The sequence below is a fragment of the Phocoena phocoena genome, chromosome 20 (assembly GCF_963924675.1).
Source record: "Phocoena phocoena chromosome 20, mPhoPho1.1, whole genome shotgun sequence".
NCBI lineage: Eukaryota > Metazoa > Chordata > Mammalia > Artiodactyla > Phocoenidae > Phocoena > Phocoena phocoena.
In genome coordinates, this window is record NC_089238.1 from 47,277,369 (window position 1) to 47,304,481 (window position 27,113).

General features: G+C 43.6%; 1 protein-coding gene and 1 pseudogene across 2 annotated transcripts in view; both read right to left on the reverse strand.

The window, feature by feature from the left end:
• Positions 1-27,113, reverse strand: part of CFDP1 (craniofacial development protein 1) — a 136,698-nt gene that overhangs the window by 7,714 nt on the left and 101,871 nt on the right. For both annotated transcript variants that reach the window (XM_065898479.1, XM_065898480.1), the window contains one exon: positions 3,851-4,009. In XM_065898479.1, coding sequence (XP_065754551.1) covers positions 3,851-4,009 — 159 coding nt within the window. The remainder of the gene's footprint in view (positions 1-3,850; positions 4,010-27,113) is intronic.
• On the reverse strand, positions 512-3,435 carry LOC136140831 (cytochrome c pseudogene; annotated as a pseudogene).

Consider the following 27,113-nt stretch of genomic DNA (forward strand, 5'->3'; position numbering starts at 1 on the left):
CCCGCATGCTCTAGGGCCCGCGTGCCGCAACTACTGAGCCCACATACTGCAACTACTGAAGCCCACGTGCCTACAGCTCACGCTCCGCAACAAGAGAAGCCACCGCAATGAGAAGACTGCGCACCACAATGAAGAGCAGCCCCCGCTCATCACAACTAGAGAAAGCCCGCACGCAGCAACGAAGACCCAATGCAGCCAAAAATAAATAAACTAAATAAAATTTAAAAATTGGACAATAATAATCCAATATTGACCAATGTAGTTTCAAATTCTATTAAAGCTTTATAAAGGGAAAGATGGGATAGCACTTACTGAAGTAGAATTACTATCAAAACACAAAATGCACAACATAATCTTTTAACCTCAATTCCATCTTATTTTAGTCAGGACTGTATTACAGGAATATTTTTTATCACTATCCATGATTTGGATTCTTGTATAGGAGAACAATTTAAGTATGGTGTCTGTAAAAATGTCACAGTCTCATAATAAATATGGTAGAGGCCAATCATTACTCATAAGTAGCTTTTTTGAGATGTTATCAAATAGGACCTTTCCCCCTTAGTTTCAGCAGAGATCACTTTTGTTCCATGGTAATACTTCTTGGGATTCTCCACATATTCCCTCAGAGCAGACTCTCCCCAGGTGGCCTCTGCTCTCGTTGGCAACTGTGTAAGAGAATTTGGGGGCCTGACCAAACAGACCTTTCAGGTTTGGCTTGTGCTTCCCACCCTCTGACACTGTGGCACTGGGCACACTTCTCAGTAGAAATCTTCTTGCCCTTCTCGACAGTCCCTGTTTTGAAGTCAGCTCTCTAAGTTACATACGTGCTGGAAAGGCTCACCCAGCAGCTGACTGTCTTGCTCTCATTTCTAGAATTTAGTTGCTGTGGTCTAGTGAGTCTCAATCCAGGCTGTGCACAAGAAGCACCTGAGGAGTGATTTAAAGATACAGGTATCTGTGACTCTTTTTTTAAAAATTGAGGTATAGTTGCTGTACAATATTATATCCGTTTCAGGTGTACAAGGTAGTAATTCGCAATTTTTTTTTTTTTGGCCCAGCTGCAAAGCTTGTGGGATCTTAGTTCCCTGACCAAGAATTGAACCCATGCCCCCTGCAATGGAAGCGTGGAGTTCCTAACCACTGGACCGCCAGAGAATTCCCAAGTAATTCACAATTGTTAAAGGTTATACTCCATATAGTTATAAAATACTGGCTATATTCCCATATAGCTTATTTATTTTATACGTAGTAGTTTGTACCTCTTAATCCTCTACCCCTGTCTTGCCCCTTCTCCCTTCCTTCTCCCCATTCGTAACCACTAAGTTTGTTCTCTGTATCTGTTTTTTGTTTCATTCACTCGTTTGTTATATTTTTTAGATTCCACATGTAAGTGATATCATATAGTATTTGTCTTTCTCTGTCTGACTTATTTCACTAAGCATATACCCTCCAAGTCCATCCATGTTGTTGCAAATGGCAAAATTTCATTCTTTTTTTGTGGCTGAGTAATATTCCAGTGTGTGTGTGTGTGTGTGTGTGTGTGTGTGTGTGTGTGTTTGTGTGTACATATACACACCACACAGATATCTGTGACTCTTGATTCAGCGGTGCACAGGGGTGCCCTTGTCATGTAACTCTGGAAAAACCCCCAGAAGATTCTCATGCTTAGCCAAGGTAAGAACCAGAGTAATAGTTCCCTCCCTGGACTAGGGGTTGGGCCCTTTAATCTGCCAGGAGCTAGGAAAGGCAGTGAGTGGAGGTATGGGGTGGGCACTAGAGAGGGCAGGTGAGAAGAGCCAAAGGCAGAGCACAGAAGTCATCAGATCTGCATTGGAAAAATACAATCAGATCCGTGGAATCATCTGGCCAGGCAGAAGAGGCTCAGAGACAGAGGGAAAAGCAAAGAGCTTAAAGGTTGTATGCTATTAGCTGTTCCCTAACCCAGTTATGTGATTTTCCACTGCCTGAAAAGTCCTCATTGGGCAGATGTCCTTTTTAATCTTGTTTTCTCTTCCAGCCTACATTTTCTTATCTCTCCCTTATCTTCGACAGCACCACTCCTTACTTTTATAAGACCTCTATTAACAGAACAACACTGTCTAACCCATATAATCAATCCTCAGAGAAGCAGTAAAGTGTGGCACGCACTGGCAGTTCCTCTGCTGCCTGAGATCACCAGGCAAACATGGAGAAGTGGCGGGGCTGAGTTACTAGAGCTGAGTCAGAGTGGGGAGGTTCAGGGCATGCATCAGAGGCCTTCTGCAGGTAACACTGACTCCTGCTTGTGCTTTCTTGTGGGCCCTTCCCCAGATGGCTATGGTACTTCTACCTCTGTCCTGTGGCAAACCATCTTTGACAGACGGACTTAGAAGTCTGGTAGTTAAACAAGCTCATAAAGTCACTAAAGACATTTTTTTTTTAATCTACTGATCAGCTTCTACGTTCATTCAAATACTCGTGAAACCTAATCTAGAAAAATGACCCCCCAAACAAATCCCTCACCTATCTTAATTATAATTTAGCTTGTAAGTAACCTGAATGACTACCACTTAATACACACCTTTAAGTGACAGTGACAGGCAGTTCTGCAAAGGGCTTTATGTGGACAGGGCTTTATGCCTTTCTTATCGTGCTCCACTTTATTGCACTTTGCAGATACTGTGTTTTTTAACAAATTGAAGGACTGTGGCAATCTTGTGTTGTCAGATGATTGTCAGCATTTTTTAGCAATAAAGTATTTTTTAATTAAGGCTTGTACATTGTGTTTTAGATATAATGCTTGCATCCTTAATAGACTACAGTATCGTATAAACATAACTTTTATATGCACTGGGAAACCAAGAAATTCCTATGACTCACTTTATTGCGATATTTGCTTCATCGCGGTGGTCTGGAACAGAACCTGCAATCTCTCTGAGGTCTGCCTGTGCTATATACATATATGCATGATATATATATCACATGTTTTGTCTCATGAGAGCCTCACAACCACCCTAAGGGTGGTATTACTATCTCAGTTTTACTGGTGAAGGAGCTGAGCCTCAGGGATGCACAGCGACTGCAGGGAGAGCCCCTGCTGGAGAGGGGCAGGCATGTGGAGTACCAGGGCTGTCTGATGGGCCATGCACACTTCCTTTCACTGTTAGGGGTGGGGAGTGTGGACCTTGAGCCATGGACCCACTTCTGTCGTAACTTTGTTCTTGGCTCCTTCTGAGGTTCCTAAGTACTCAGTGAACACCGTTTCTCTCAGGACATTCCTGTACACAGTTTATGGACACCCTCTTTGTATTCCAAAGTGAAGAGGAAGAGGGTGCATGTGATGGCCCAGATGCTGTCTGAGGGCTGGTGTGTCACATAGGTTGAAGCCAAAGGTGAAGCCCCACCCCGGGCCACAATGACACGGACAAAATATCCCACAATACCCGACAACATCTAGGCGCTCTGTTGACTCTGCGTTTGATGCACTGAGCTTGTCTGGCTTCTCAGAAGGCCAAATCATTCAGATGAGGCCGAGGCTGATACGGTGAGCCAGATCTGACCACATGAACAAACGAGGTGACTTACAGTTCACGGGAGCTGCAATTCAGCAAATTCAGCTTGGCAGACGTGCCTCTCCCCGAGAGAAGTGCTGCTCACGTGCCCTCCCACCCCCTTCCTGTCACCCCAATGTTTTCCTCACCGACAGGACCTGCCCACATTAGAACACAGCTTCAACAACAAACCAGAGAACTCATGTTTTTTGTTTTACCGTGAAAAGCTCCTGCCTACTTAAATTGGGTGGCGCACGTGCAATGAACTAGCCCAGGGTTTGGAGGATTTTCAGAGAACAGAACGCACTACTTCTTACCCCTCCTTCCCCCGGTTGTGGATGGCTAGTTCCTCGCCAATGCCCTCCTCCTCCTTGAAGCTCTCCCAGTCCAGCTTGGACTTCTCTAGGGTGCTCATCTTCTGCTTCTTGGCTCCTATCTTCCCCAGAAGGCTGCTCATGCCACTTGATCTTTTTAACCTAGAGAAAGCAAAAACATGAAACATGTAGCAGGTAACAACTCTAATCTCTTGATTAATGGTTTTTCTGATTGGCACGGGCCTCCCTAGATTCAAGCGATTTATCTTAATGGGAGCCATGTTTGCATCCAGGGTACTTCCTGTCGCTGTGGAGAGCACAGTAAGGAGACCAGAATCCTAATGCACTCTTCCTGCTCAATACCTCTGACCACTCTAACGACCTGGGGATAGGAAATCCTGAAGACCTCTGTCTGCTCTGTATGACAGACAGGTCTCTGCTTGCAAGGAGGGAGAAGTGCAGCATGATTCAGACATGGTTTTACAATCACATGCCTTGCTTCATATTCCAGCTCGAACCATGTGACTTTAGGCTAGGTATTTAACTACATCTGCCTCGGTTTCCTAATCTACAAAGTGAATGCTTACTCACAGGGCTGTAGTGTATCCTCTATAAAAAGTGCTTAAAACAGCAGCTGGCACAGAGCAAAGGGGCAATAAATGTTATCCATCCTGAATCACGGTCATCATCTGTGCACTAAAGCCCCAGGGAGTCCCTTCAAGAGAAAGAGAACCAGATCCCAACACTGATGAGCAAGAGTTACAGGATCTTAAAAAGACCCTAAGATCAGTTTCCTTTCAACTCCTGTGAGTCAGGACCCTGGTTTTTCCCAGGAGGTGGAGAACATTCCTCATCCTGAAAGCAGGGAATGTACAGCCTGTGCTCTACTTGCTGGTTATGCTGTCGTGGACGGTGGGAGAAACCCCATATGTCCAAGTTCAAGTCCTGGCAGGTCAAATGTTTCTAGTCAATGTTAAATGTATGAGATAAAATAAGCAAGACAGAATGTAGCTAGTAAGAAGGTGGTACTAGGGGAAGGAAGTATGGAATGAACATGGCTTTTGGTCTCTTTAGAAAGTAAAACAAGTTATATACCAGCATACAGGAAACTAGAAGTCATTTTCTGCTTTACTGGGATATGCAAGAGGGTTAAAACATTTAAAACCTCTCTGAGCTAACATCACAAGGCCTACTGACAACATCAATACTAATACCTCTCACTTGCCTAGAAGGCTCAAGTGTTTCATAGCCATTTCTCATCTTACTCTCCCTAGTGCCGTGAAAGAGGACCACTGAGTCTCAGAGTTGGAGGAGGAACTTCAAGATGATCTTGTGTCTCACCAACCATTCTGAAATCCCACCTTCCTGCAGCACAGGGCCAGTGAGGGGTGGCTCACTACCCCTGCCCTGGAAAAAGCCGATAGGCCAGTGTCCACACTGAACACAAGACTCCTAGTGCTGAACCATTACCCTCCACACTCTCATTAGCTTCCCTGTTGTGGTCATACCCTACTACAGGCTATCAGCTTAAGATCAACTCAGAAGAGGCTGGGCAGGCATCACTGCCCTCATTTGGAGTTGAACAAATGAAGTGCAGAGAGGTTAAATGATACAACAAAGGTCAAACCAACAGAAGATGCAGATCCAGGGCAAAACAAGGCTTTTCTGACCCTCGGTGTGGTGCACTGTGCTGTCTCACTTCTAACGTGAGAATTTACTCGAGAGATTTTCTGACGGCTATTTTATTCCCAATTTGCTTAAGGATTTTCCAAAGAGCTCTTTATGAGCTTTTGATTCATATCTTCTAATTCTTTTCCGGATAACAGTCCCTACAACAATCTCTCCATCAACACACACAGACTATATTTTACCAGGAACAGAGCATAAGTGGGGAGGCAGAAACTTAATATGGCTCAAATCTTTCCCCTTCTTACCTGCTTCACTGCTACTGTCCTGGTTCTCATTTTTATATTCTCACCTGGATGATTAAGCAGGCTCTTCACTTGTCTCCCTGCTTCTGTCTTGTCCCACCATCACTCACCTGCTCCATCCTGGCATCTATCCTACATGCTGTCTTCACCGTGAATTTTTGAAAATATGAAGCTTATCACGTCTTTCTGGTTAATGTCTCCTCCTTGACCCCTAATTACTCTTACAATAAAGTCTAAACTCCTTCGCTCGCAGAGTTCTTCCTGATCTTCTCTCGCCACATCTCCCCTTGCAACCTACACTCCAGCCACATCTGCAGTTCACCTCTCCCGGTCCCCCTCCCATTCATCTGGTCCTGCCTTAGCTTAGAAACCGCTTCCTGCAGGAGGCTTTCCCAGACCCTTCCCCCAGTCTCTGAACTAGATACCTCCTGCTGGTGTTTCTACTGCACCCCTGTTCTTTTCCCATTACGGCACTGCTCCTCTCCGTAACAGGTGCTTTGAGGGCTCTACGTTCAGCTGCTGCTGCACTGGTCAGCTCTGAGGAAGCTCAGAGCCACTGCGGACAACATCTCACCAAAACCACACGTCTGGAGGCTTTCCATTTCTGGCCACAGGGTGTCCCTTGACCCTGCCTACATGCCAGAAGCACTGTGGTGGAGTGGTTGTGGCGGACAGGAGCTGGTGGCTAAATGGCCCAACCTCTTGTCCTCACATACGCAGTCCTGGGAGGTACACTGAATGCTTCTCAGAAGTCCTGATGGCTCGTGGCCTTGGAAATGCGTGCACTCTTGTATTGGCTTTTCTGCCTTCCCTGCCTCACTTTTCCCACCCCCTCAACGCTTGCTTCTTGGGACACCTCCCCAACTAAACCACCTGCACTCAAAGCCTTACCTAAGGTTCTGCTTTGAGGGGGATCTAGCAAAGATGTTGAGGAGAAACATGACTTTCCCTTTGCAGGCTCTATATCGTGTGGATACTTAAGTTCTGGGTCTCCAAATCTCTCTCTAGCACATGGATATAGTTCTGTAAACAGTGGACACTCGATAAACTCAACAATGTCACCTGGATGACAGAACCAATTAGTGGGAGAGAATCAGATTTTTGTAGAATAAAGGTGTTCAGAACACTTCTAAATTGGGGAATTCTAAGGGGAGTAATTTCCACTTATATTTGCCAATCACCTCTCAGCAACTCAGGGTTCCCCATTTTATCTGGGCAGCACCACGGCTCTGTACGCCACCTCTCCCCGACAGCCTACAGCTCTGACAGTATTACCAGAATATACCATCTTTTCAACAAGTCACTTCGAGAAGTCTATGGGAAAATGATTTTTGCCGCATAGCAGTGAAAAAGGTTCTAGAAAAGGAAAAGTCGTAATCCCCCTTTAAATGAATATCAGCAAAATTTCACCTGTGCTATTATGCTTTAGGAGAAAGCTTCTATGTCTGCTTGCATTGGATCATTAACACGGTGTATGATTTCCTAATTTGATGGCCTCAAAAGCAAAATTACCCATCTTGTATTTGAGGCTAAATCAAAGTGAACGACACATTTATAGTAGCAGCCAAAACATGCGGAGGCTCATCATCACGGAGAGACCAGCACTTGGTTCCTGGAACCTGGAATGTGGGGTCTCACACTCACTCCCCACCTTGAAATGGGGCTTTAGTGGCATAATCCTGGCATCATTCCATTGCAATTTTCAGGAAGGCAGATTTACCCTGACCTTGGACCCATCTCTGCTGTTAAAGTTCATCCATCAGGCTTTCGGGAAAGCTGAGGCAGGCAGGAAAGAGCCAGATTCTGGGCAGCGGCTGCTGGCTGTCTCTATTCTGCTGTGAAGGAAACTGCAGAGAGCGCCTCAGCCTACGGCTCCCCCTCTCAGAACTGCAGCTAGGCCAGGAGGGAGCAACTTCAGCACTGGCATCCCACAGGCATTTAGCAGGTGTGTACACTGGAAAACGGGGGCAAGGGGAAGGTCCGAATGCCCTTGGAGACCTCTCCGCTGTCAGCAGGAACCAGTGCAGTTACAGGCATCAGAGCAACAGCAACACTGACTTCTCTTTGGTCTGGATCCTAAGCCATAATGGCAAGGGACTACCAGAAAGTCGGCTTTGACAGCCCAACCCCTCCCCCAGCTGCAGATTTTCCAGTCTTGGTTCTAAAGTGGGATGAGCTGTGTCACAGAAACCACATTCAAGAGAACCTTCACCCACCTGTTAGAGGTCAAAGTTCACAGGAAGGCACCCTGCACTTGCTCCCTCACAGACCGCATCCAGAAGGTTATACTCAGACATATCCAGACTACTGCTGCCGAGGTGTTTTCAATGTAACAGTGACATTTCAACCGCCTCCTCCTACTCTACTGATCTTACGACCGTAAGTTCGTAAGATGTGAGGTCTAATCCTGTCTGAGGAGCACGGCCTTCACTCTAAGCAGGTGGCTTCCGTGCCATCAGAGAGCACGGCTGAGTGCACAGCACACTTGTGAAAGAGCCTCTTACTAAGCCTTTTTTCTCGTGCTTTCTGTCCTGTTCTCCATCAATCAGCAATTATCCCAATTCCCTTCCCACTGTACCAAGCCCGATGACGTGTCCCAACACCAGACACCAACCAAGACCTCACAAAAAAATATTCAGAATCTCAGAAGAGTAAGAGGGACAAAAAGGGCAAAATGACCATTGTCTTTTTCCTTGCTGAATTCAAAGTTTACAATGATAATTTGCTAGAAATTATGCTGCCTTTTAGCCCCCAGAATGGAAGTTTAACAAAATTCACTGCAACTAAATGATAAACTCCATCCTGTTGAGTCTATTATAAAGAGATTAAAGTAACATGTTTTCTTTGCTCCAGTCCCAAGAGCATGGACACAGAGTCACTAAAATGATTTGTTTCGTAGCAAAAGCACTGCTTTATCTGGCCATGCTCAGTGATGCTCTGGATCCTGCTGTTTATTTATGAGAGGTACTGGAAAGGAGCTGGGAAAATAACTTCTTAAACAGAAACAGAAAGGATGAGAGGACACAACAACTGGTTGTGAAGAAAAGGTGGGAACATCTTTCCCATAATCTTTAAAATCAGCCTCAGGCACTCAGCTGTCTCACAGAATAGAATTTGAGGTTCGGGAATGAATTTAGAGTCATTCATTCATTGGACTCATCCAACAAAGATTAATCAGAAATTACTGTACACCAGACAATGCGCTTGGAACTGGGGATACAAAAATATATAAAGCATAATCTTTGGCTTCCAGGAGAAAATCTAGTAGAGGAGATCATCATCCAAAAAAACTGTGACCAAATACTATCAGGACACAAAACAGGGAGCGGCTGAGAGGCTGTTTAATGCAACCTCTTTATTTTAGACATGAGTTAACTAAAGTCTAAGAAGGTTAAGAAATCTGCCCAAGTTCACCGTGGGAGACTTGGGTCTGGTACTCAGTGCTTTTGACACCTGGCCTGTCTTCTCCACCTTGCTGATACTAGAGCTGAGGACAGATAACCTTTGGAGATCCCTTCCACACACCAATTTCACTGCTGATTTTGGGGTTGGGGAGGATATTCTTATTTTCCCTGTTGTCCTGGAGGTTACTGTACACAGGGCCCATGTCTTACTCATTCTTGGCTCACCCAGCATAGTACAAAGCCTTGCCATGGTACGTGACCACTACATGTTTAATATGATTCGATAATGGACTTATCCAAGTGAATCTTATAACAGAAGGATTTAACACTGCACTTGGACCAACAGGAAAGAAAAGGAAACGCCACAATTAGACAAGCAAGGATAGGGTCAACACATGTGCATGGAAGCACTACTGACCTTTACTTAGAACTTCAACATACAGAACCCAGCTCAAGCCTACGCCTTCTCTCTCACAACCTGCTTAACCACTAACAGGCATATTATTTGGAACAAAGATTCTTTGGCAGAGATATGCAGTTTCCTTAGTGTTTGTCATCTGTTTACAAGGCAGGAGTGGACTTATTTGTAGCTTACCCATGGACTACTTTCCAGAGCCATACAAGGGTCTGGAACTGGCATGGTACTTCCTGAGAAATGGGAAGAAAGTTTATGATGAAATTCTTCAGTGAGAGCTGTCTGATTGAAACCACTATTCTCTTTCAGATCTTCTTTGGATTAAGCTGAAATCCCGAAGAATGAAATGTAAAGCCCTAGTCTCTGGGCCAATTTCACTCCCCACCTGTGTAAGTCTCTAAGTAATCTCCGCAAAGCCCAAGACAAGATGACTCAAGGAAATGGACTGGAAGCCAGTGGTAAATTAGGAAAAGAGTTTAAATCCCATTCACTTCCCAACATTGTATTGACAGTATTCTATGGGACATCGGGACTCAGGAAAGTGGAAAACCAGAAATATTGACATTGATACACTGCCAGCCAAAAAAAGGCATCTATCAGCAAAAGGTGAAATAAAAGCTGGCAAACAGCAGCAGCTTCCGTTTTTGTACAAATAGAAAACGATCTGCTACTCAGTTATCGATCTTATGCCAATCCAAGAGCAAAGGGAGGGACTTCCCTGGTAGCGCAGTGGTTAAGGACCCGCCTGCCAATGCAGGGGACACAGGTTGGCGCCCTGGTCTGCGAAGATCCCACATGCCATGCGGCAACTAAGCCCGTGCGCCACAACTACTGAGCCTGCGCTCTAGAACCCGCGAGCCACAACTACTGAGCCTGTGTGCCACAACTACTGAAGCTCGTGTGCCTAGAGCCCGTGCTCCACAACAAGAGAAACCACCGCAATGAGAAGCCCGCGTACCACAATGAAGAGTAGCCCCCACTCGCCGCAACTAGAGAAAGCGCACGTGCAGCAACAAAGACCCCACGCAGCCAAATGTAAATAAATAAGTAAATAAATTTTTAAAAAAAACAGTGAAGGGAACGTAAGTTTGTCTGATTTGATTTCCACCGCTCTGCATCTTTATAGCATGTCTATGAAACATACCTGATGATTCTGGTTGCAAAAGCCCTGAATTCTAAGCTTCTAAAACACTATATTATAGAAAAAGCCCCTTTCAACTCTTCCTTCCCTACCTGTTAAGCACAGAGGTCTATTTTGCCTGCTTTGGCCTTTGAGCTGCTGCTGGGAGGACTATTCTAGCTGACTTGGTTCTGTTTAAATGGACGGCTCTTCCTATAGAAGACATTCATTCACAGTCAGTTCTCCCCAGAGCAGTAGGGATCTTCTAACTGCACAGTTTCTGGTCTCTCTTGCGATAAAGGTCATTTATTTTTGAGACAAGTAACTTGGGGTTAGGGACTCTCAAGTGACTGAAATGGACTTTTTCTCTGGGACAAACTAACTCATCTGCTGGGCAGCAGTTTATTTGCATCATATGCCAAGAGAAAGTTAATGCCCCTCTTTGTGAAGAACAGTCGTCCACTGGTCTATTGTTCTGCTGAAACCAGCTCAGTGGGCTTGCGCCCCTTGCCACAGAAGGCAATTGTTTGTTTTTATTGTTGTTTGTCTTTATTAATCTGCCTAGTTCAGACCTTCCAGAGAGGGTCAAATTTAGACAAGCATTAGGAAAGAATGGGTCCTTTCCCACACCATTCCTTGGTGCACGTGAGGCCTCTGCAATGCTTGGTTCACACACTTAATGCAGAGAAAAATGCTGTATGAAGATGCAAAAGGGCTTGCGTTGCCAGGTGGGTGGGTGAGCTTTAGGGTATGCGAGCATCCAGTGCACTCCTGCTTCTGCGGTATGGAATGTGATGGCACCAGAACAGCAGTGTGGTCTACTAAGAAATTTCCCTCAACTTTCCTGTTTGAAAAATGTCAAACTGACAGAAAAGTTGAAAGCAGGGAACGACTATTACCTAAACACTCTTCACTTAGATTCACCAATTATTAACATTTTGCCACATGTACTTATCTTTTTTTGGGGGGGGATGATTCATGCTCCTTCACCTCTAAATACTTTGTGTGTGTCTCCTAAGGACATTCTTCTACGTAAACAACACCTTATATTATACCCAAGAAATCTCACATTGATAGAATGGTGTAATCTAACTTAAAGTTCATATTCACATTTCCCTCAATGCCTCCCCAACGGCCTTCACATTTGTTCTCCATTGCCTCCAATCAGGCACCACATCTGGGGTTCCCTTAGCCTCCTTTAATCTAGCACAGTCTTCTGCCTTTTGTTTGTTTTTTGGTCTTTGATAGTCTTTTGAGTCTAGGTTGGTTGTTTTACAGAATATTGCTTGTTTAGGATTTGTCTCTTTCCTATGCCAAATGTGCCATGTCCATGAGGTAGGGTACTTCTTACTGCACCATCACATAGTAATGGACACACAGTGTCAGGTCAGCCCAGGACTCATGATGCTAAGTGTGGCCCCTTGGGTAATGTGGTGACTCATTTGTAAACGTACATTCTCTTCTCTGTGATTAATTTGTAATTAATGTGTAATATGTAGAATAATACCTTCAGGAAGTTCTGACTGCTTATTTCATTCCTCACCTATAATGCCTTGGCCATGTCTAAGGACAGACTGGGGTGAATGAATAGTGAAGGACCCTATTTGAAGGATAAATATGCAGAAAATCCCAAAGGGATCAAAAAGCTCTGGCTGTAAGAAAGTCTCTAAAAAGGGAAAAAGCAGTAACTGGAGAATGGCCAATGGTTATGAGATCATCAGCAGAGTCCTAGACTAGATCTGCCAATGGTGAGCACAGAGGTCTCTGGCCAACACGGAAGCATTCACCTCGATACCTGGATACTCTTCTCAAGGGCTGGAGGCCTGGTGCGCGTAGGGTTAAGTGACATGAAGTCAGTGGCAAAGCAAAACCCTCTGGCCTACCCACCAGACCTCTAGGAAATACTACTGAATTTCCCTTCTCCTTTGTCCCACTCCCCTGTGGTTGTATCTCATTCCCTGGGGAAGTGATAATGCCACATCCCTTCCTGCCTCTGCTCCAGCAACTTCCTTCCTCACACCATTCCCATGATGGGGGCTCAGGGCAAAGCAGGGAAGGGCCTCCACCATTTCACAGCAGTTGGGGAGTGAAGGAGGCCTGGGGGCTCTCCAAGGAGGAAATGTTTAGTTTATTGGGAATGAGGGTTATGCCTGGGGAGGGGAGGGACACTTTCCCCTTGAGGTGCAAACTGCTGTTGCTTTAATTTGTATGATCAGGTAAAGTTGGGGAGAATAATGTATTGACCAACACAAACAGGCCATTTACATTTCTGAGACCGAATTTTAAAGGAATTATTAAATACAGCTTCTAACAAAGCCCATAATGACATTTTTCTTTATGCAGAACCCTGGGAGCTCAACTGAGGAAGGCACAGCTTGTTTTTCCTGATACTGCTTCCATATGGGCTCCAACCAATCACAGCCACAGAGGCAAAGGAGAGATGAGGCAGAATCAGGATCTGGCGGCTAACACATCAAGGCCCTTCCAAAGGAGAGCTCTGTTGGTTTCGTCCTGTGACTGCACCAGGCCAGGGCGGCTCTGCGGACTACCTGCCTGGTCTGAGGGCAGGAGCCACACTCACCCTGATCGATCCCATCAGGAAAAGATCACATCTGTCAGAGACACCAGCCAACATGAGAAGCAAAGCCCAGAAGATACATGTGCTCCGACTGGCTTGTTTTGGCTAATTGCTGATTTAGGAGTTGGCATGTTTTCTCAAACCTCATTCTGTTGTTTGACTCCCAGCTTGTTTTTTCTCAGGCAGGTCTCCATCTCCTCATGAAAATGTCTGAGGCTGTCAACTTTAAAATACATTTTTAAATTCTTGGCCACCTCCCAGGCTGAGATCAGGTCGAAGTTTCAGGATGTGGGGGGTGTCCTCAGTCAGACCAGATGAGTCATGCCTGCGCTCCTTTCTAGAAATGGGTAGGCACAAGGCTTTGAACACACAGGAGTTAGCTAGCACACATTTTGCAAAATTACTCCCCTCCATGACTCAACTTCTTACCACTACTAAATAAGCATGCAGTGATTCCCGACACCTCACAGTTCTGCCGTGCGTGTGTGTGTGTGTGTGTGTGTGTGTGTGTGTGCGCGCGCGCGCGCACTTTATGGTCCTTTCATTAGATGGGGCTGAATAGTAAGAAAGGTAATTGCCAGCACGTGACACTCCTCCTGGGGCCCCGACTCCAAATCCCTCTCGGGGCGGCATCTGCGCTGTCACTCGCTCGCTCGCTTGCCAGGGCGTCTTCTCTGGCTTCCTAGAAGCCGCTATCCTGGTAACTCAGGGGGCAAGTCAACGAGGCCCAGATCCCAACCTGCCCCACTCCAGGGCAGCTCCCATCTATCCTCAAAAAGCCAGGACACACCATTATCCACAGTTTTCCCATTGTCACAGGACCCCTTTACAATCTAGGATTTAAAGAGTCCTTGGGAAGCAATTACCTGCACAAGCATGATCAAAAGAAGGGGGCTGTTTCAAGCCTGAGCCCTAGGTGTCACTTTGCTAAAGCAATGCAATGGATTTCAACAAAGAAAAATATCTGTTCCCACGGAGTCTGGTACAGAAAGCAGAAAACTTTCTTTTTACTGCACTCAGGAAATGGTTTTCATAGATGTTAACCGCAGCTGGGTAATCTGTATAACCACAACATAGTTTCTCTTTAATAAATGGAAGATTTTTACCCACTGCATCACTGACTACCAAAAAGAATTCCCACCCTCCATCTCTAAGGCAAGAAAAAAATGATAAGGATAAGTAGAGTCCCTTTCCTTAATCTGCCAGCTAGGGGTTGCTAAAGTAGCTTTTTCATTCAGAAATGTAGATTGTTCTACAAGGTTCCTGTCATCCAACCCTACTGCTGAGTGATGGATGAACCTTGAACAAACCCAGTTTCTTTGCACGCTGGGATCCCCTCAGAGCCTTTATGACCATGATCCACAATGGGTCATAACGTAAATGTATGACTATGGATCACAATCAATAAGTTTGAAAAAGGAGCTTTAGCGACTACTGGCTGGGAGATGAAGGTGTGGTGAAACAAAGCTAGCCAATGTTGCCACGCACAGATGGTTCAAGAAAATGAAAACAAATCAAAGCAAATTCCACCAACTAAAGATGTGAACGGTGGACTGTTCAGTTCTCTGATTCATCCTTGTATATTAACCATTTGTCCTGGGAAACTTGGCATCACTCTCTCCCTGCTGTGAGAGCAAGGCCTCTGACCTGTGGCTCCTTGCCCAGAAGCCAGGAGCAGCCTGGGGGAGTCTGTGGCCCTCTCCTTGGGGGCAAGTGGCTTCACGATGCTGCTCTCATCACTGTGAGGCCCAGCTGGTAATTCAGCAAAGACTGAGTGAGCATGTTCACCATTCTCACTGCCCAGACGAAGGAAGGAGGTTCGGAGCTAGGGGTGTCGACACTGATGATCTCATCTGAATGATATAGCTAAAACTAAAAGGGCACCCACGCAAAAACACACAAAACGAAAATTTACCTAGTTGTAACGAGGAAGAGCTTTTCTCTAAGAGTGAAGATAATAGAGACGATAACCCAAATATATGCGCTACTGAAATGATTTGTATTCTAAAAGAATGCTGGAAAATCTGATGACACATCATTTTTTATTCTCACTTAATACTTTTAAAAACAGCTTTACTGAGATATAGTTCATATACTAAAGAATTCACTCATTTAAAGCATGCAAGTCAATGCTTTTTAGTATATTCAGTTGTACAGCCATTACCACAATCTAATTTTGGAACATTTTATCACCCTCTCAGAAAAAACCCCCTCATACCCATTAGCAGTCACCCCCATTCCTCTAGCTCCAGGCAACCACTAATCTATTTTCTGTCTCTACAGATCTGCCTATTCTAATATTAATAGTTTTATTTACTATTATTTTTATTTTTTAAAATTATTTTTTGGCCACTCGGCGTGGCATGCACGATCTTAGTTCCCAGACCAGGGATCGAACGTGTGACCCCTGCAGTGGAAGCACAGAGTCTTAACCACTGGACTGCCAGGGAAGTCCCAGACAGCTAATATTTTTAAATCTTAAGTTTAAGATTATACAGTTGGTATCTGCTGTAGCTTCCTATGAGAAATACATTTAAACTTTCAACTTGTCCCCTATGTTGATAGTCATATGTAAGTTTCATAAGGCTGAGGAAAATCAGAAATCTAGACTTCAGACAGGAATACTGGAATATCTGAGCACTGCTTATATAGCTAAGTCCTGCATATCAACAGTACTACTTTGGAACTGTGTTTTTAAAGCAGTGAGACATAGTGGCTTAGCATTCCGTGCAGAAACCTGCCCCTGCCACTTAAGGTTTTTTTTCTTTTAAAACCCTGGGTGAGTAAATTTATCTGAGCCTCAAGTAACCAATTAATAAAATGAGGATAATAATAACTACCTTGAAGCATGATGATTAAATGAGATATTCATCAACTCAGCCTTTATTCATTGAGTGCCTTCAGTGTGCCAGACTCTGCTGGCCACTGAAGATAGAAACACAAATTTCTTATCCTCATTTAATTCACTTGCTTGAGACAGATATGCAAACAAGAATTAGATTATGAGAAAAGCGCTACACAGCAAGTGCAGTAGGAGCCTAAGAGTGTGAATTGCGGAAGGCTGTAGAAAGGGAGGGGGAGGTGTCTGAAACGTGAAGGATGAGAAAGAATTTGCCAAGGGGACAACGTGGGATAGGAAGTCCAGAAAGAGATAATTACATGCTCAACGTATGTGAGCGCACTGAGCAGCATAATACCTGGCACACAGCAGAAAGTCAACACTTCCTGTTGTTCCTGCTCTTACCCTCTCATGTCCTTGAAAAGATGCTTCTCTAGAATACAGAAAGAAATTAAAATCTTGCTGCTACAGAAAAATGATTGATCTGAGACTTTAGGAGTTGCTTGTTCTATCTGTTCCTGAGGCTAATTCACCTCTGGCAGCAAAGTATATTTAAAATTTTGACATTTTCCCCCCACAAACTTCCAATTTTGAAAAGTTTCAAACCAAGAAAAGTTGATCTCCCTTGTCTAGAACACTCCCCTTGCCTATAGAATGGCCCACTATTTGGACTTGTCTGATTGTTAATGTTGGCTTCTTTGAGGGTATCTGGGAGTCTTCTGGCACTCGAACCCTGGACTGCTTTTCTCCATGTACACTCACTGCCTGACTGATTTCACCCAGTCCTAAAGCTTAAATACCATTCATTTGCCTCTGACCTCCAAATGTCCTATTTTCAGTCCAGACCTCTCTCCCTAACTCCAGAATTTCACTCAACTGCCCAGTGGGCATCTCCACTTGGATGCCCAGTAGACCTCGCCTGCAGCAGCTTTCCACACCTTAGTAGAGGGCAACAGCACCCGCCAGGTACTTACCTCTCCGATCTCCTCTCGTAACTAACTGCCCGACTCATTCCGCTTCAGGCGTGCAACACCTTTGCAAGCCATTCCTTCCACCTGAAATACTCTCTTCCCACATAACATCTTGTTAACTTCCTTACCTCCCTCAAGTCTGTGCTCAAATCTCAAACTTCTCACTGACACTTAACGCTTATCATCCTATTCAATACTCTAAACTTAACTCTCACCCCACAGTCCTGATTTCCCTACCCTCCTCGGATTTCCTTTTCTTCGTAACATTCAGCATTTTCTAACACACCACATAATTTATTTATTACGTTTAATGTCTATCTCCCTGCTGGAATGGAAACTCCACAAAGGCTTGAGCCAACATCTGTTTTGATCACTGATATAACTCAAACACCCGGCACAGTGCCTGGCACTTGCTAGGCACTCAGTAAACATTTGTTAAAAGAATGTATGAATATTGGGAAAATGTATCAACTTCGTATATTATAAATAGATTCCAATAATGATATCTACTAAAATAACAACTCTCGATGTTGGCTCATCTCATAGCTGCTGTCCATCCTTCACTGGGTTTTCTTCTACAGGAGACGTAAGTACTTCAGAGCAGGCACAGGAAAAGCATTTGTTCATTGCAACAGATGGCAGACCCCTCCGTGAATGGCTGTCAGGAGCCTGGAATCTGTCTTAGGCTGGCCTCGGCACCACTGGATGAGAGCCTGCAGAATGCTCAACATCCTTGCCATAAACTGTAATCTGGGGTACACAGGCTAAGCGGTCCTAATTGAAACGCAAATAAGGGACAGGATTAAGGGGAATGCTGGATGAATCTTTGCTTTTTTTGGTCTATGACAATAGAATTTGCAATAAAAAAAAAAAAGTGGGGCTTCCCTGGTGGCGTGGTGGTTAAGAATCCGCCTGCCAATGCAGGGAACACGGGTTCAAGCCTGGTCCGGGAAGATCCCACGTGCCGCGGAGCAACTAAGCCCATGCGCCAGAACTACTGAGCCTGCTCTCTAGAGCCCTCAAGCCACAACTACTGAAGCCCGCGCACCTAGAGCCCATGCTCCACAACAAGAGAAGCCAATGCAATGAGAAGTCCACGCACCGCAACGAAGAATAGCCCCCTGCTCGCAGCAACTAGAGAAACCCCGCGTGCAGCAACGAAGACCCAACGCAGCCAAAAATAAATAAATAAAATAAAATTTAAAAAAAGTGATATTTGCATTCATATTTTGTGATAATGAAGCCCTGGAACAACCAGGTCAAGAGACCTAAGGATGGACTTAGCTGAGGGTGGCAAATGAGTTTTTTTCTCTTGTCACTGGCTACCTCACAGCCAGGCTACTTTTGTCTGTTTGCTCTTGGGGGCTAGTTTTAAAGTCATAAACTCTACTACGTTATGAGCCAGAAGCAATGCCTGAGTCCAGCCTTGAAGCTAAAACCAATACTGGATGGATGTAATTGGAGCAATTAGCTAACTCAATAATCAGCCAACTGAACAACTTCTTGTCAGAAGCTGCCAGAAAGAATTATTCAGGTGTACGGATTTGCTACAGGCAGCAAACTGAGCTGCAGCAAAGACGACCACTCCCTCCAGCTGTCACAACCAACTATGTCAAGGTAAGAGAATCATGCAGATACGACTTTCTCGCTTGTTCAGTGGGCAACTGAGTTGGTGTACCCAGTGGAAGGGATCAGATAGTGAAGAGCACCTAGAAAAAGATGCAAAAAGGAGTGGGTTCTTCTCACTGCTGGGGGTCTGGGTGCCTGGTGAGAAGATCCTAAAAACTTCCAAGGCGGGGGGCAGAGGGGGGCGGGGAGGATGAGGTCATATGTGAAGACTCAAGACTTCCAAATGGCTTCTGACCATGGAGTAATGTCCTCACAATTCTGAAGGAAAATCATTTTCCACCTATAATGTTATACCCAGCAAAACAATTAGTAAAATGTGAAGACAGAACAAAGTCATTTTCAGACACTCCAAGTTTCAAAAATTTATCTCCCATAAATCATTTCTTCAGGATGTAACTGGAGGATGAGCTCTATCAAAACGAGGGAATAAACCTAGAAAGAGTAAGACAAAGGATCCAAGAAACAGGGGAGCCACACAAAGAGGGATGAAAGGCAGGCCCAGAACAACAGCTGCACAGGAAGCCGAGAGGACAAGGAGCCCAGACCTGAGCAGGAGGATGGAAGGCTCCAGAAGGGACTGGGGATGGGATGTAAATGACAGATTATCTGACATAGTGGAGACAAATACTGAGATGGATTTCACAGCCCTGTTGGAGAGTTTGGGAAAAATGTGATAGGGACACAGAAAATGAAGCAAACTAACAAATAACATTCATACATAAAAGGAAATACAAGGGTAGTCCACACCCGGGCTCAGGGGAGGGGCAGTACAAGAGTGTTAATTCCTCCTCTTCCAAAACAGGAGTTGGTGCTTCTTAAAGACAAGAATTAACAGGAAGTTAATAAATGATGTCTTTTTAAAAATGTGTAATATTGAAAAAACAATAAATAACAGTATACTAAACACAGTAGTTTAAATCACAAACAAAATAATACCAGAAGAACTAGCTAAAAGAGTTTAAAGTGGTTGCCTCTGGAAAGCAGGACCCAGGCCTGGGTCAGGAGACTGCATAATACATTTTGTTTTTATAGATTTTTAAAATTTTTATTTTGTTTATTTCATCTTTGGCTGTGTTGGGTCTTCGCTGCTGCACGTGGGCTTTCTCTAGTTGCGGCGAGCGGGGGCTACTTTTCGTTGCGGTGCGCGGGCTTCTCAATGCAGTGGCTTCTCTTGTTGCAGAGCACGGGCTCTAGGCGCAAGGGCTCAGTAGTTGTGGTGCACAGGCTCAGTAGTTGTGGCTCGCAGGCTCTAGCGCACAGGCTCAGCAGTTGTGGCGCACAGGCTTAGCTGCTCCACAGCATGTGGGATCTTCCCAGACCAGGGCTCGAACCTGTGTTCCCCCGCATTGGCAGGCAGATTCTTAACCACTGGGCCACCAGGGAAGTCCTAATATACTTTGCCTTTTCACACTATGCATCTGTATGACTTTGAACTGATAACCAACCTGGGTTAATAAATCTTAATGTGCCTTTTAGCAGAAAAAGAAAAGAAAGGAATTCTTCTGAGAAGTCATCAGTCTGGCTATTTCTCCATTGGAAAAGCTGGTGAAATGATCTGTTCCCCAGTGAGTGCACTGCTGAAATGATGAAAGAGATGAAAGCTAGAACACTCTTCCCGCACTTAATAGAAAAGGTTTTGCAGGATCATATTTATTTCTCAGTAGGGTTTGTACGCTGTTAAATTTTAGAAAGACAAAAAGCTTAGATGCCTGCCCCTTCAGATATATGCTGTGCTGCAGAGTCAAAGAAAATCAGGGGAAATGGCTAAAAAGGGACATGCCTCTGTCAAATGAGAATTAGGAAGGGAAGTCTGAAATGTCACTGAGATTGTCATCAAGCCAGAAAGTTTGTTTTAAATAGGGGGAGGGAAGTAAAAAAGGCAATGAAAGGAAGTCTTTAAAGCCTTTCATTCTATATTCTGGTAGAATACAGCCATTATTAATACAGCCCATTCCTTCTTTCGCTCTCTCCACAAGCTGATTAAAAAAATAAGGAAGGAAGTTATGGTGGTTAGAGCAGGGCAGTAATAAGATGGTCTGACTTCTGGGCTGCACTCCTAATTCACCTGCTGTGTGGGCTTGCCCCACTTTGGATAAATCACTCCGTCACATTTTTTACTTCAGTGACTGAGACGTAGAGAGACCAATTTAACTCTGTGAGAGGCCGTGAACATTGTTAATCATTAATACTCTGCAAGAGCCTCTGTGGAAGAGAGGTACTGCAGCATCAGTTACTCATGATCATCTGGAAAGGCCAACAATCATCCATGACTTGCCTCCTCTTAAAGCACCTGGCCCACCATAGCTGTGAAAAGGTTTGCTTTTTCTCCTCCTGTAATTAATTAATCCAAACAAAACCCTTTAAAACAACTGAAACATGTGAAAAGGAACAGGAAAGAGGGTAATAATAAGGACAAACTGTTGCAACAATCCCACCTGTCCAGCCAATCTTGCCAAGCCTGAAATGCTCTGAAAAACATCTATCTGTATTTCCCTGGGATGTAAATACCAGGAAAAGGCTGCTTGCTGGCCAGCAGACCTAGCCTGGTGTTGTATGGGAGAAACCATCGGCTGGAAGTGGTGCAGTGGGTGGAGGAGGTTTCCACCAGAACGAAGGAGAGAGAGGGAGAAAAGGCCAGGTAAAGCACAGTAAGAAGCTTCTTGACCCACTTTTTAATTACTCTCACTAAACTGTTAAAAATAAGGCTAAAAAACAAAAACAAAAGGTGGAACACTCCCAGCACAATCTAAACCCCACCAAACTGAAAAAAGTCTGGAGAAAAGAAGACCTCCTATTCAGCAGGTCAGTTGATGGGCTAAGGGAATGCGTATGGAGGATGAGAAATGGCTCAGCTGCCCCTAAAATCAGTCTCCCTGTGAATACATTCCATGGACTCAACTAATTCAGTGATCCTTCTGGAGCCAGCCATCTATTTCATGTTGGCCTCCCATCTCATAAATGCTGTAACCTACCCCCTAGTCAGGTTTCAAATACTCCTAGCTCTCTTGATTTACAATGAAACGTTGACTATCAGAACATGAAGTATGTATTTGCCATAAGTCTTGCCAGTGACTCTTTGCCATTTGGGGGAAAAAAATTAATTTAGTTTATGCATATGGTCAAAATACAAAATGACCAAAATAATCCCCTAGCCACCGATTCTTTTTCTCTGAAGCAACAACTGTTTACCAGTTTCTGGTGTCCTTGTGCAGTGTTCTCTGCATATGCAATCACTGACAGTCCACAGGTTATCTCCTCCAGAAGCTGATTTCCTAGAGCTGTAGGTAGGACCTAATTTCCTATCTGAACACTTAAATCTCCATATATTTAGTTTTTATTGGGGTCTGGAAATAAAACTCTGCAAGTCAGAGTTTTAAAATCTGTTTCTTCCTGCCAGAGCTATTTCATGCATATCCAAGCAATGTACATTTGTATATATTCTCTCCCCATCCTGCACATAAATGATTGTATACCTCTACACTATCCTGCTCCTGGCTTTTTTAACTTATTTATGTATTCCAGGGATCATTGTGTATCAGTACATAGAGCACTTTCTCTTTTCCAAGCTGCATGTTGTTCTATTGTATGGAAGAACCATAATTTATCAGGCAGTCACTACTATGGACTTCGATGACAATCTTTTACCATTACAAACACGGAGAGCCACATCCTTGTCAAAGCACTATTATCTAACTTTGGGATCTCTGCCAATCTTGTGAAAAATAGCATCTCCTTGTCATTTAAATTTGTTTCCCTTTTTATGAGGGAAATTCAGCATCTTTTCTAATGTGTAAGAGCCATTTATATTTCCGTTCTGGTGAGTTTTCTTTGCCCTTTTAAAAACTGGGTGGTTGATATGTTTCTTATTGATTTGTAGAGGCTCTTACTAGGGAAATTTGTACCTTGTTTGGATTTAGTTGCAAATGGATTTCTCCTAGTTTGTTATTTGTCCTTGTTTATGGTGGTCTTTGCCATGGGTTTTTCTTGGCTTTTTTTTTTTTTTTAAGGAATATATCAGCATTCTTTTAAAAAGGCTTCAATCAAACTAAATGTCCATCGACAGATGAATGGATAAAGATGTGGTGTGTGTGTGTGTATATGTGTATAGTAGAATATTACTCAGCCATAAAAAAGAATGAAATAATGCTATTTGCAGCAACATGGATGGACCTAGAGATTATCATACTAAGTGAAGTAAGACAGACAGAGAAAGACAACTATCATATGGTACAGCTTATATATAGAATCTAAAATATGACACAAATGAACTTATATACAAAACAGAAACAGACCCACAGACATAGAAAACAAACTTACAGCTACCAAAGGGCAAAGGGGGGGAGGGATAAATTAGGAGTTTGGGATCAGCAGATACACACTACTATATATAAGACAGATAAGCAACAAGCACAGGGAACTATACTCAATATTTTGTAATAACCTATAAGGGAAAAGAATCTGAAAAAGAATATATATATATGTATAACTGAATCACTTTGCTCTACACATGAAACTAACACAACATTGTAAATCAACTATACCTCAATAAAAATAAAATAAATTAAAAAGACTTCAACTGTGCTGTGTCTTAGTTAAAATGGACTTCCCTACTAAGGCAGGTGACATCAGAATGGTCTGTTTGCCGAGGGGAATGATCCAGCTGAAGTGAGAAGATGAAGGTGCGGGATTAAGGGGATAAATGCAGGAAAAGGCAAGGTCACTGAGAGGAGCAGGGCACGCAGTGGATGGGGGACGAATACGGTACTAGGAAGGGCAGGATCCACAGGTACAGGCGCTGGACAGATGGCGGAGCTGCTGCTTCTAAACTTTCTCCTTTTTTTTTTTTGGGTGGGGGGGGCAAACTGTCCTACTTTGAAGCACAGGTCCTGAGGCTTTACTGCCCCTTGTCCCTCCTTATTGTCACCAGCTACAGCCTTCTCCAGTCACTCCCTTGTCACTGACAGCTTGTTTGTTCTTAGCCTCTATCAGATGATTTCAATATCCACAGATGATCCAAACTTGTTCTCTCAATTTTTCAAATTTCTCAGAGTCAGGTAACTTTTTTAGTCCAACTCAGCCACCTATTTGCATAGGCTTTCTCTGACAATCCAACAAACCTCCACAACCTTTACTTCAAAGGTTCTACTCTCTGATCATTTCCTCTTACCGTTCTTGGCTCAAATACTTTAGTACTTCCACTAACTTCAACAGCAAATCCAGGAAGGAGGAGGAAAGAGAATTTGGAAGCAGTGATGGGGTACAAGGAAGATATTTATTTCAACTCCAGGTTTTGGGAAATGAAAAGTGTAGGAGAAAAAACAGCAGCCCCCTGAGGTTGCTGTAGGGGAAGCAGTGTTTCCAGGGGACCACTTGGCCCAGTTTCAGTGAAGGCATAAGGTAAAGGGATTATTCATCAAGGAAGTTGAATCAGCAGGGGCTCAGAATGTATCACCCCAAAATATGCCACTTCAGCCTATTGATATTTTGAATTAAAGGTACTTGAGAAATAGCCAGTAAAAGAAGGACACTGATCCTCCTTTGTCCCAGTAATCAGCAGGAGATAACCTCCCACAGGAAAGGTACCACAGGGGTAGAGGGCATCCTTATCACCAGATATAGCCAAGAATGCTGAATAAACCAAACTTGTTACTTCTTCACCAATTTACTACCCCAAGCCCAAACCCCTTTGTCTTGTCAGTTCTTCACAAATTTATTGTTTCTTTATCTAAAGGGTATAAAAGCTTCCTGTTTTGGTCACTTCTTTTAAGTCTCATATTTTTGTGGGGCACTGGTACATACAAAATTAGATTTGTTTTTCTCCTGTTAATCAGTCTTATGTCAATTTAATTATTAGACTAGCCAAAGGATCTAGGAGGGAAGAAGGGAGATTTTTTCCACTCCTACAAAACTGAAGGGAGGTCACTGAGCTCAAACTACATGCGGGTATGAAAGGATAGGGAGGGACATGGTGGGGATAAGAATCTTAAAGATGAGCATAATCTGGAGACCTGGACTTGTGGTGGCATCCACAGTGGATGTCAGAGTAGACCGTGACTGAGGGCTCTGGGCGGCTGCTTTTGCCTGTGTCTACAGATGTCACTGCTGTCAGGAGCATACAGCTGCTCAAGTTCCGGATTACTGGCCTAAGGCATTTTCTGCTGAGTTTTCTCCCCCTTTATTAATGCTTCTTTTGTTTCCCCCTTTAATTTTTCTGGACAACATCTCTCTGGTAATTCTATAAAATAGGAATCATGAGCGGGAAACTGAGGTCTTGCACACGTGAAAAATGCCTTCACTGGCCCTTAATACCTGAGGGATAGCTTCCCTGGGTATGGGCTCTTAGGTTCTACAGTATTTTCTCTCAGAACTATGAATATGTTGTTTCATCATCCTCTTGCATCCAGAGTTGCCAATAAGACTCTGATACCAACACGATTCTTGCTTCTTTATAGGCTGGACTGTTTTCTCTATCTGGAAGCTTTTAGGATTTTTCCTTATCCTAGTCTTTGAGACTTCCATTATACGTGTAAAACATATAAGTAAGCCCTCTTAACTTGATATATTCACAGTGGGCCATTTCATTCTAAGGGTCTTATTTTCTTCTGTTTGGGAAACTTTCTTCCTTTATTTCTTTGGGTATTTATTCCCCCCTCCATTTCTTCTCTTTTACCCCCAGAACTCATATTCTATGAATCCCAAAACTTCTGAAATGACTCCCTTTGTTATAGTTACTTTTCTGTCAGCCTATCTCTTTATTATTTTATAACCTAGGAAAATTCTTTGGCTCTTTCCTCTGCTCACTACTAATTCCCTTTAACTGTATCTATTAGACTATGGAGTCCCTTCAATGAGGTTCTAGCTAAACAATCATGTTTTATTTCCAAGATCTAGGAAATAAAATTCATTCTTTCCCATAAGAGTCTGTTCTTGTTTCATGAATGAAACTTTTTTTTTTTTTTGTGGTGCGTGGGCCTCTCATTGTTGTGACCTCTCCCGCCATGGAGCACAGGCTCCGGACACGCAGGCCCAGCGGCCATGGCTCACGGGCCCAGCCGCTCCGCGGCATGTGGGATCTTCTTGGACCGGGGCACGAACCCATGTCTCCTGCATCGGCAGGCGGACTCTCAGCCACTGTGCCACCAGGGAAGCCCGAAATATTTTCTTTTTATTCCTTTCAGGGTATAAACACACTTCCCTTTAAGTCTCCTTTACATTCTATTTATAGTATTTGGAGCCTCCAATGTTAGCTTTTCAATTTCTTGAGTTTGGAGCTTCTCTCATGACTCTGGTTTTCTTGTGGTTTGATTTGTGCTAGTTCAAGTGATGTTCTAGCTCCCCAGTGTGTAAATGCTGCAACCATTCACCACAGCCGTGTCCAGTAATTACATGGGAGAGGTGGGACATTCAGGACTTCTGGATTCCGGTTTCTACCTTTAATATGATTCCATCTGCCTTCTGTCCTTCAGGAATTCCTCAAACTTCCAGATTATCCAGAACATTCTTTTTTTCCAACATTGTTAAAAACATGTATCTTTCTGATATATTTAGGAATTTGGGGCAAATGTGTGGCAGCATGTGTTCAATTTACCATCCTGAGCCGTCTTAGCAGTGACCATTTAGCACTGACCAGGTAGAGAGTGTTTAAATACGAACCACCAATACCAAGTACCTGACAGATAAATGCCTTACAGTAGAAGAGAGATTCCTTAGAAGTCTCTAAGTGGCATATGGAGAAGATGATTGATCTCTTTTCTTTTCTTTGCTTACCTCCTTACAAAGCCTCCTATCACTTTTTATGATTTTCCGGGTACTGGTTTGGGGATGCCTCAATAGGACAAACTCTTCTGGTTAATGAAATAATAACTGTAAGTTAATCAACAAGCACTTTGGTTTTCTAAACCAAATGTAACACCTGCCTAATGAGTCATGAATCAGTTCTTCAGAATCTAATCAACTAGTAAAATCACATTTCTAGAATTGCAAAGCTGAGAAATGACCCTGTAACAGAGGTATCTACAACAACCTTCAAATCATAGAACATCACAATCAATCGCTAAAAGAAAAAATAATTTGGAGGAAGAAATAATGTCTGGCTCTTAAAAATAACCTAATTTAAAGGAGACTATTCTTTCTCCAATAAGCTGAAGACAGGATCTGCCTCCGTTAATAAATGCTGGGTTCATAACATTTACTTACAGAAGTAAACATTCCTTTGCTTTTTCCTATACTGAAATGTTTACACAAAAATCAAATACTTCCGTTGCTCAATTCAAAGCAGTTTCTTGTCAGAGTAATGGGTGGGGAAATCCTTCAATAAAATGTCATTGCCTTGGGGTAAAATGCAACATAAAAAATACAAGACCACTTCTATTAAGGTTC